Source organism: Egretta garzetta, unplaced genomic scaffold (genome assembly GCF_000687185.1).
Source record: "Egretta garzetta isolate BGI_Z169 unplaced genomic scaffold, ASM68718v1 scaffold63, whole genome shotgun sequence".
Taxonomy (NCBI): Eukaryota; Metazoa; Chordata; class Aves; order Pelecaniformes; family Ardeidae; genus Egretta; species Egretta garzetta.
Window position 1 is genome coordinate 1,486,469 of NW_009259199.1, and position 11,073 is coordinate 1,497,541.

The 11,073-nt window shown below is 56.3% G+C and overlaps 1 protein-coding gene and 1 long non-coding RNA gene across 3 annotated transcripts; both read right to left on the reverse strand.

Moving 5' to 3' along the window:
* Nucleotides 1–2,285: 2,285 nt before the first annotated feature.
* Nucleotides 2,286–3,448, reverse strand: PRRG3 (proline rich and Gla domain 3). The gene is made up of 2 exons (XM_035891412.1): nucleotides 3,212–3,448; nucleotides 2,286–2,830 (listed from the first exon to the last, which is right to left on the reverse strand). The coding sequence occupies exons 1-2, from the start codon at nucleotides 3,446–3,448 to the stop codon at nucleotides 2,294–2,296; spliced, it is 774 nt and encodes a 257-aa protein (XP_035747305.1). The 3' UTR covers nucleotides 2,286–2,293.
* Nucleotides 3,449–5,245: 1,797 nt separating this feature from the next.
* LOC118451987 lies at nucleotides 5,246–7,436 on the reverse strand. 2 transcript variants are annotated; one of them, XR_004841612.1, is made up of 3 exons: nucleotides 7,390–7,436; nucleotides 6,533–7,049; nucleotides 5,246–5,596 (listed from the first exon to the last, which is right to left on the reverse strand). It is a non-coding gene; the product is annotated as an uncharacterized LOC118451987 (long non-coding RNA). The 2 variants fall into 2 exon arrangements; XR_004841613.1 differs by having other exon boundaries at nucleotides 5,246–5,715.
* Nucleotides 7,437–11,073: the final 3,637 nt, after the last annotated feature.

Here is an 11,073-nt window from a genome sequence, read left to right on the forward strand (position 1 = left end):
GAGGCCGCAGCCACGAATGGTCCGCTTGGGATGAACGACGGTTTTAAACACTTCTGAATGGGGACAGAGTCCAAGACCTGACCGTAAAATCCGGTTTCTGAAAGGGCTTAAAATAAATCCCACGCTGCCCTAGTCCTGCTATTTAAAGGGGATTATCTAAGAGGTTTAGGAGCACACAGAGGAACAGCGAGACAACTGGTGCACCTAAATCCCCTCAAAGACCTTACAAAATCCCTCTGCACTTCACCTGCTGGTCAGGGCCCACAGGACACCCTCCCGCTCCCACCGAGAGTTGCACCCGCGCCCTGGGAAGGCGAAGGCTCCCGTTGGATGCGTGGGGCTCGTTCCCAGCCCCACAGCAGCACACACCAGCTCTCGGGGGGGGTTATTGGTGCCATCGTTCCACCGCTGCCTCCCTCGCTCCGCAGAGCTGAGCCCCGGCACCCCCATGGGGTGGAAATCCAGCTGTGCTCAGTGAGACCCCCCCGTGGGAAAAAGCCACCCTGTGCCACTCAAGACAGTGAGGGTTTTTTAATAAATACTTTTTTTTTTTTTTCACAGAAATATAACTAGTTTTACAGAATACAAACTGCAGGGATAATGACCGAGCATCAAAGACAGAGGAGGCAGAGTGCCCTTCTCCCTCCCTCCGGGCTTTTCTGGGCTCTGACCCCGACGCTCGCTGTCAGGTCTTCCCATAACCCCGACTTGCTAAGGCCGAAGGGCAGAGTAAAGGCCTGGGAGGGGACCGACATGGTGCCAGCATCTGCAAACCCCACATGTCCTGCCCCAGGGGTGGCCGGGCTGGGCAAGCCTCAGCTCCGGGCCGAGGGCACCTGCAGTGAGCGCACCGCTGGGACCGAGCGGGGAGCAGGCAGCCGGCGGGTGGGCGATAAATAGCCTTTCGGTGCTGGTGGAGAGACTGGTGCTGGGGCAAACACCGACAGGTGGCAGTGCTGGGAGTTTCTGGGCTACTCCGAGGGGGTTGGTGAGCACAACCCTCTTTTTAACCCATCAGACATGACTGGGAAAGGACAGCCCCATTGCTTGGACACTGGTCCCACAGCAAAGCACCTGGCTCTGCCCTACCCCGGCACCACAACCACCTGGTGGTCAGGTGCAAGAGGGCTTTGGCCCTGCTCCTGACCCACTGGCACCGCCGGGTTGTGGCGTGATCAGTCAGCAGCCACCTCTGTCAGCAGGGCCTTCATGCCATGGCCACCAAGCACTCTGCCCACCAGAAGGGCCTGGAGGACACTGGGGTCTTGTATTCCCCTTTACCTGTTCTGGAGGGCAAAGAGCCCCAGAGAGAGACCGGGCAGGACGCAGAGGTTTGGGGTAGAGAGAGGGGAGGTTTGGCCCATCCACAGGCTCCCTGTGGCAGCATCCCACCTCTGGGGCAGACAGGCCACGCTCCAGGGAAGAGAAGCATCCCCACCGCTTAAAGCCATGGGACCACTTTTGACTCAAGGTCAGAGATGACCCCACCGGCCAGCTCTGTCGCAGCCAGACCCCCAGCTGCCTGGCACCCCGCAGGGGGAAAGCAGAGAGCATCAGGAAAAGGACCTGCTACTCCAAAGTCACTTACCTCACATAGAAGACCACCATGAGCCTATCCCCCTTTCCAAAGGGATCTAGATCAGAGAGCACCTCCCAGACCGCTCCTCCCTGATCTCCGGACAGCAAACACCGCTACAGGCACCGCAGCATGGACGGGGCTCCCCACTCCCACCTGGCAGCAAATCCACACAAGGGAGGCACTTTCTCCCCAAACACTGAGCATGGACACTGACTGTGGGGATGGACAGAAATTTGCCACACCCCTCCTGCATCCCCAACTCCTAATCAGAGCCCTGAGCAGCAAAACAGGGCCCGGTGAGGACATGGGGTAAGGCTGAGCAACGCCCCAGGGAGGCAGCGAGGCTGTTTTAATCATGGGAAATGTTATGTCTATTTGAGGGGAAAGTGAGGAAATCAGATGCACCATGGGGAGACCCCCACGTTGAGCCAGGAACGAGCTGCCGCTCTGCTCTGGCTGCTACAGCACTTGCGTGAGCGGGGAGTGAGGGGCAGGAGATGGCGGGCCAGCTCCGGAGCCATCTCCGCAGCCCAGCCTCACCCCGCTTGGGGACAGCTATTTTTGGTTAGGAGGGTAAGGCTATTGTGTGATGGCACCAGCTTGTACAGGTGAGACAGGGCGCTGACTGGCACCCGACGGGCATCCCGGGCATGGCAAAAGGAGGGTGGGTGGATGAGCGTGAGTGTGTGACAAGGCAGGAGGGAGGCAGACCCGCTATTTGCCTGCAGCAGGGGCACTGGCCACAATCTCTTCATACTTGGGTGGTGGTTCGTTGTAGGAGACGCTGGTCTCTTCACCACTGCTGCTCTCTGGGTGGCCCGTCACCTCCTCATAGGAAGGTGGAGGGGTGGCACTGGACAGTCTGGAGAGGATGGAGACCGAATGCTCCGGCGGGTAAAGGGTGCCGTCTTGCTGGGGGGTGCCTCCAGCTCTTCCATCTCCAGCCACCCGGTTGCTCGCTTCTCGCTGATACTGAGTTTCCCCTTGGCTCTGCGACCGCTCCCGGTACACCATGACCCTGGGGAGGCTGCGTCCCGTTCGGCTGGCCAGGTAACGGTTCTGGGCATAGGAAGGGCGGTGGCGGGTGGCCTTTTGAAGCTGGCACCTCCAGATGATGAAGAGGGCGATGACTATCAGAAGAGCCACTCCCAAGAGGGGCACCACCACGTACATAGCGTCTGAGCGCTCCGTGCTGTGCGCGGGGTCCTTGACAGAGTAGACCGAGTTGGTGTAGCCCTTCCAAAACTCCATCTGCGGCAGGAACAGAGAAGCAAACGAGATCACACGAACATCCCTCAACAGCAGCGAACAACCCCCACACCAAGCAGCAGGAAATTTTGGCTAACACCAACCCCAGCCTGCAGAGTTGGGGACAGCAGCACAAATTTCTCACACATGCCATGGGAGTGCCAGCTCGACCTGCAGCTGTGGGCAGCATGTCCTGGCAATACCAAGGTGAGGGCATTGCCTGGGAAGGGAAAGTCATGCTGGAAAGCAAGGCCACAGCATGCTGCCTGCAGGCAGAAGAGGACAGCGGAAACAGGAGAGGCTGTTCCCCCTGTGCTTTCATTCTCTGCCCCCAGCTTGCTAAGGCATAAGCCCTCAGTGGGGAGCAGGGCAGGACAAACACACCGTCTTCTCCTTGTTCTCGAACACTTCCTTGACCTCCTCATAGCTGCAGACCTCCTCAATGCACTCCCGCTCAATGGTGCCCTGACGGATCTCCTCCAGGAAGCTGTTGGCTCGGGGAAAGCGCTTCAGGACCGAGTGGGCAGTCCTGGCCCCCAAGAACACTGCAACACACAAGGCAGAGACATGCTCAGCAGGGACAACCCCACACTTGGCCTTTGCCCAGCCAGGCTTTCCCATCTGGCTTCCCACAGGATTTTGGTGATACAGGCAAGAAAACACCAAAAGCCCAGGGTGCCAAATCAGCACAGCAGAGTGCCCGCTGAGGGAGAGCACAGCCAGCGGGGCACAGGGCTCTTGGGGTCTGCCCGGGGACATACGGCACCAGGAGCATCCTTCCAGCAGGGCTGAGGTGCCAGAGACACTGGAAGCAGCAGCTGCAGACCACACAGGGCAGCTGAAGAAGGGACAGAAGGCTCCAAAAAGACTTGTTTTCAACCTCCTATCCTTGACGGGATGTCACCTTGCTGCCCCTTTGCTGCAGGGCAAGGGAGATCCCACTGGGTGAGCAAGACCCCACAGGGCTGGGACGCAGAACCAGACCTCGCTCCCAAAACACAGAGCCAACACCGAGACAAGACTCACAACCCATTCCACAGTACCCCCTGCATCACCCCAGAGCCTCTCTTGCTTCACACCTCCACAGCCCCCCAGGAGAGCAGCCAGCCTGCTGGAAGCTGGCTTCCCGCTGCCAGCTGCTGTGGGGTCATGCAAGCTCAGGTGGCTTCAGGGACTCTGTTCAGGTCACAGAGAAACCACGGTGTCTTCTCCCAGGCCCAGGCCCAACAAGGGCAAACATCCCCAACACATGGGGACAGCACAGGGCGGGTCATGAAAGGGGCCTGAGCAACCTCTTCTCACATGGCATCATATTCTCATCCCTACATTTTGGTGCAGAGGTCTCACAGACCTTCCTTTGCTCCCAAAGCCTGAGAGACTCTGTGTTGCCCATATCAGACCTTCCCACAGAGCATGCAGTCAGGAAGCCAGACTGAGCAGCAACAGCACCTTCCTGCCTGCAAGAGACACAGCCCTTTCAAAGCCTCTCCCCCCATATTCTGCAGAAGGGAGACCTCCACAGGGTGCAGGGAGCAAGTACCTACCAGGCCCTGCAGCAGCACCGGAGACGCAAATGAGTTGTTGCCCAGAAAGCAGAAACACCACACAAACCACGATCCTTCCAGGATCCAAACATCCCACGCAGCATTTCGTAAGAGTGTTTCTGTAATGCAGCTCAACACACTCAGGCTGGCACCATCTCTTCCCACCAAGCCACATAATCGTGCTGCTTCCCTTGAGGAAGATGAATCGGTGCAGCTGGCTGATCCGCAGAAACCTATTTACTTCCTTCACCCTCAGGTTCAGTCTTCCATTGGATCAACCAGATGAACCAACTCACACTGCAGCAACATCAACAGATGCAGGACAAGGACACAAGGGGACAGCCAGGGTCTCCCATGAGACCAGCTTGGCTGTAACACAGAAATACTCCTTCAGCAAGGAGCTCGGTGAAGATCAAACGTAGCAGTTAGTGAAAAGTTATGAAATTCTTTCATGAGGAGCTGTTTACCAGAGAGACCAGCAGGTTTCCTTCTGCTTTACCTTCCATGTATCCTGCTCCTAAAACAATACAGCAAGGTATTTGTGAGAGTATTTGTAAATATCAAGGCAGGGGCAAGATTGTGGTGTAAGCAACTACTACTACGCTATACCACCCCATGCTTGGAGGTGCTGTGCTCTTTTTGTGCTGGGTAGGCGCATTTTCCCCCCTGTGATTTATTAATGGCTTGCTTCAGTGAGAGAGTTTGCAGGGGGCTGAACTACTGGGTTATGAATGAAGAGCAGCACGAATCATGTGAGTCAGAGACCTTCCCTCAGAATCAACTTTATTACACAAACTTTTTTTTTTTTTTTTACAAGGACAACCGAAAAAGCATTTTCAAGAGGCACAGTAGGCATCTTGCAGGAGGGCACAGATCCGCTTGCCTTGGCTTTCACAGTTGAGGGGGACTATCCTGGCTGGAGAGGGAGCAGGTTGGCAGGCTGACCTTCTCTTAACCTTTTCCAGAATTAGATGAAATTTTACAAAGACACCATCCATTCCACAAAGGTCCCATCCTTTGCTGGAGCAGTCTGGCCTCGCCTCCTTTACCTCTTGTCTTGATCAGGCTGCGGTATCAACTCTCCCCTCTTCAGCACTTGAGTCTGAGCCTCTTTCCAACTTCGGCAGCACACCTTGGAGCAACAAGCTTGGCCACAGATCTCACTGTCAGAGTCTTCCATTCCTGCAGGTACCAGACACCCTGTTTTGCCATGCTGAACTGGCCACTATCGTGGGAAATAAAAACAGACACACAGGCAGGCAGGTATCGTGAGCAATGTCCTGACTGAAAGCATGCTGCGATGGAGGTGTGTGCCTCTCCCCACCTCCAATTTCCCTCAGGGACCTTGAAATGGCAGAAGAGCAGAAACTAAGTGATCCCTCCCCTCTTTTACACAGAAAGTGCAAAGAGCTCCCATGTGCCTGGGACTAGAGCAGGAAAACCGATGGCCTTCAGGAAACAAGAGCCTTGCCAACTCTCATCTGCAGCCCAGAATCCCAACTGCCACGGAGAGCAGATTGCTGAGCCAGTAGTGTCCCCAAACCACAGGGCAGAGGGGACTTCCCAAGGCGCAGCAGCCTCGGTACTGACCCCCTGTGCCTCTCCAAGTCTCCCCACACCAGCTGGAGAACCGGTGCTTAGGAAAGATCAGAGCTTTAGGCAGGGGGAGCAGGAGCAAGGGCTGGGTTTGCTGCATCCCTGCTGGGTTTCCTGAGGTGCTGCTGGCCCCTGGTGGCAGGCAGGCTTGGCCACACCGCTGCCCCCCAGCTCTGCTGTCCAGCTGTGGGGACACCCCTGGGGCTGCTGCTCTGCAGAATGATGGGCGGCTGTGTCTGCAGAGGGACAGCCAGGGCTGCGGGGAGTGCATGGTGGTGAACATGCTGACCACCACATCCCCCTCCTGCACATCAGGGTCACTGTGAAGGGGACTGCTTGGTGGGGGACACTGCCACCATAGGGGACACCTCCCACAACCAGTAAGTGCTGGTGAGCCAGCACCTGAGCTCTGACAGGGAGAAAAGGCAACAGTGGAGGAGGGCAGGGACCCAGCTGGGTACCCTCCTCATTAATAGAAGATTAAAATTGCCTTTTAAAAACACTGCCTGAAGATCTCTGCTCCCTCCCCGACCTAGCACAGCACAGATAATGAAAGAAGGCATACCTGTCATCCCTGGGTCCTTCCTCCTGCCCAGCATGGGTACTGCCTCCACCTTCACAGCTGTCTCTGGCGACACCCCAAGCAAATCCCAAGATCCCAGACAGATCTCTACATCTCCCTGTTCACAACTGCCGTCCTCCTTGAGCTCCCATCACATCGCTGCATGCAGCCTCCATGCGGGCTGCCCAGAAGAGCGAGGAGGGAGGGTTGAGTCCAGGTCTTTACAGACCACACGCCATCCTCCACCCTGCACCCTCGCCAGTCTCAGCCCAGCTTTAGCTGCTGGCCCCGAGCAGCCCCATCTGCTAGGCACTCCTTCAGGCACCAAGATGCAGCGAGCTCCTGGCAGGGCTGAGTTAGGCAGCTGCCCATCCGCTGGGAATGCAGATGCCCAGTGCCACCAGCCACACAGGCTACAGGGCAGTGTGACCCCCAGGATGGGATGGGCAGCCCGTGGGATGCCAGTCATGGGCCATGGGGAGCACTGTTGCTAGGAGATGTCAGCGCAGACCGGCAACCCCTGCAGAGAGGCCAGTCAGTCCAAAGAGCCTCAGGGAGGCCTGCCTTGCACAGCAAGCATCACGCAAATAAAGAAATGCTGCAGCATACAGGGAGTCCCAGAAAGGTCAGCCCTTCAGCACCTCCTCTCCACTCCCCCTTTCACAGGGGAGAGAGACGCACAAGTCATGCCAGGCCTCAGACCTCATCCAGGGACAACAGCCGATGGCATCTACTCCCCACAGAGAATTACACCCCCCACAAAGCACAGGCACCCCTTTTTTGAAAGGTGGCTGTGAAACATCCCCCCTCTCTCCTCCAGCACCACCACCACCTCTCCGTCTTGACTGGGGAACACTTACTTGCCATGCTGCCTCACTCAGCTACGGGGGGCTCCTGCCTACCTGCAGGGAAGAAAACAGGAGAGTCACTGACAGCTTAAATTTCACCCCCTGAAGCCCAAGTCCTCGATTGCCCAGGGTCAGATTCATGCAGAAAGCAAGGTGCTGTCTGGTGGACCCACAACAGTTCCCAGCCAAGCAGTGCCTCCTCCGAGAGCCAAGAACTCATGCTGTCTCCCTGCTCACCGCATGGCTGGAGGGACTGGAGGGGCTCAGAGCACTCCCAGGACTCTCAGAGCTTGGGGCAGGTCTCTGCTGTACTTGTGCTGCACCAGCCCAGCGAGGGCCAGGGCCTTGCCCAAGAAGCCCAGAGGGCTGCAGGCAAAGTAGGAAGGGAAAGAACTGAGTGGAGAGACCCCATATCTCATCAGCAGACGAGATGGCCTGCATGGCAGAAGCTGCTGGGAGCAGCCTGGTGCTCTTCCTTCCGCAAGAGATTGATGGATACAGGTAAAGCAGTCATCCCATTTTAAATCAGCTTCGCAGCTGTGCCAGTTCTCATTTCTGTAACTCCTACCCACAATCTGCAGTAAACAGGGCCATACTGTTTCCTCCACTGCCATAAAGCTGACTACACAGCAGGAAAGAAAAGGAGCCCCTAGAGGTTGTTAGGCCAAACTAAGGGCAGCAGCAAGAGTGACAGAGCTCCCTGCACACCCAGGACAACAGCTCTCCAGCTGGAAAAGCACCTTTTGTGCTTCAAAAGCAAAACTAAACAAAACCCCACAAGAGTGAAACAAAAGTCCCGCAGAAGCAGAGTATATCCCTCTCTGCTCGCAGGAGGAGTTTCACTCACTTGTTTTTCATGCTTTGTCTTCTCCCGATGCCTCACCGATCAGACTATCCTGGGCAAACTCATCTCCTCTCGCCCTGTGTGACACCTTGCTGTGGCAAAGCCACAACTCTGTCAGGAGACAGAGGGGACAGGACTAACCAGCTTCTGCAGAGATTTATTGCGGATGAAGGAGCAAACACAGTTAGAAACGGCAGGAAATAAATGATGTCCTGATCTTAGGTCCAGGACTTCAGATATTCAGAGCTATCCCAAAAGCAGTTGAATGTCCTCAGCTGGAGCAAGGTGAGGGACAGCACAGGGCTGCTCATAAGGTCAGCTGGGTTAGAAACGCATTTCTCATTTCACGTAAAAGGCAGGCATCCGGACACACAGGAGGGCTGATGCACACCACCACAGCAGGCACTACCACACCTCACCAACAGCCACCTTCTCAGCAAATCTAGCACCTCTCCCTGCCAGTATCAGGTCTACTGTGATTTCTGAGGTTCTTGCACCAAAAGTCACAACAGGCCAAGCAAGCCTGGAGCTGTCTCCAGAAGAGAGAAAGCAGCTTCTTTCCAACAGTTTGCAAAACTCAGATTGCAAACCTCAGGCTGCATTTTAAGCAGGAGCGAGGGAAGCAGCAGAGCATGGGCAAACTCATCTCCTCTCGCCCTGTGTGACACCTTGCTGTGGCAAAGCCACAACTCTGTCAGGAGACAGAGGGGACAGGACTAACCAGCTTCTGCAGAGATTTATTGCGGATGAAGGAGCAAACACAGTTAGAAACGGCAGGAAATAAATGATGTCCTGATCTTAGGTCCAGGACTTCAGATATTCAGAGCTATCCCAAAAGCAGTTGAATGTCCTCAGCTGGAGCAAGGTGAGGGACAGCACAGGGCTGCTCATAAGGTCAGCTGGGTTAGAAACGCATTTCTCATTTCACGTAAAAGGCAGGCATCCGGACACACAGGAGGGCTGATGCACACCACCACAGCAGGCACTACCACACCTCACCAACAGCCACCTTCTCAGCAAATCTAGCACCTCTCCCTGCCAGTATCAGGTCTACTGTGATTTCTGAGGTTCTTGCACCAAAAGTCACAACAGGCCAAGCAAGCCTGGAGCTGTCTCCAGAAGAGAGAAAGCAGCTTCTTTCCAACAGTTTGCAAAACTCAGATTGCAAACCTCAGGCTGCATTTTAAGCAGGAGCGAGGGAAGCAGCAGAGCACTGGAATTACACAGGGTCTGCCACCTCCTGCGCCCCACAGGCCGCACCAGGAAGCCTTTTCTCAAGAAATTGAGCACCCAACCCCACCTCTCTGAGCCATCCTGGGGGATGCGAGAGCGAGAGCAGCTGGGAGGTGCCCAGATCCATGCATTCCCCCCAAGGCTGTGTCAGCTCCAAGTAGGGACCACCTGACCTGCTTTTATTGTCATCAGTTTTCACAAAAAGACTCAAGCCCAAAGGATAAAAGAATGTACCACGTGGAAAACTTGCCACAGCTTCCACACAAAACCTCTGTATCACTCATTGTTACAGCCATTCTCCCCCTTGATAGACAGAAGAACAGAGACGCAGGAATAAGGGTATACAAGACCAGGTTTGTCAGGGCCCCCAGCTCCATAGCCCACGTCATACATCGGGCAACACATTTAATGCATCAGAAGATTTTATCTTTAACTTTTTTCCAAGTATCTGTGCCAATGCACCCAGTGTCAGAGCTCAGAGATGGTTTATTCCAGTGCAACAATAAGCCAGGTCTGCGCAAGGCTACAGCACAAGCAATGCCTGCGAGAAAGGCAGACACCCCAGATGCTTATTTTTATTTCCACGCATAAATTCCTAGCCACCTCCCCCAGCTCCGATTAGCAGGAAAAGCTGGACCACCGCAGGTGCTGACGCCAAGGGGAGCAGCATCCCTCCTGCCTCCGCACAGCCATGCAAGCCAAGAGAAGCCTGAAGCTGGAGACTGACCTAGCAGACGCCCACCCGGTCCTGGTCCCCCCCTCTGGTTTCCCAACTCGCGTTCACCACGTCTATAAATACCCCATCGATAGGAGGTTGCTAAGGCAACCGTGAGGAGGCGCGAGGGATGCAGCCGTGAGAGTGAGGATGCTGCAGTCGCACATTTGTGTCTCCCCCGGGCTCCCCCCATCTCCGCCCCCGCTCCCTTCACCGATGCCAAAGGAGGAAATCGTGCTGGTAAAATATGGTGCGTGCGCGGTGCCGGCCCCCGCAGACCTCAAGCAGGCGTGGTGGGCACGCTGGGAGACGACAGCTCCTCGCCAGGCTGGGAGACACGGGTACGGGTCGGGGGGATCCACAGATGCCAGTGGCACGGCACGGCACACAGGGAGGCTGCCGACTCCCCGGCATCACGTAGCCATGACTGCCAGCCACTCGGCAAGATCCTAGCAATATTTGGGGGGTTCTGTGCCAAGATCCACAGTGAGGATTAGAGGCTGTACCGGCTGCGCTTGCCAGGGACCGCGGGGTCCCCATGGGGTGCCAGGATGCCTCGCGCTCCCAAAACAGCCTTCGGATCCCATCCGACCCCAAGCAGCCGGTCTTCACACTGCCCCCAGCCAGCGCTGGCCCCTCCATCCCAGCACCAGCCCTTGCCTTCCTCAAACCCAACTCCACTTCCATCACCCTCAGCTTCTGCTGTCACCCCACAGCATTGTCCCCCACAGCGCACCCGCCCCATCAGCCCAAATGTGGACTCACCCAACTGAGCAGGGCCTTCTGGTCCCAGGCAACCCCACCACCACACCCCCTGCCCCGCTGCCACCTCCCCCTCCCCACCGACACCCCCCACCTTCGCAGCTCTTCTCTGCCCCAAACGCCCGGAAACCCCCTGCCGCTC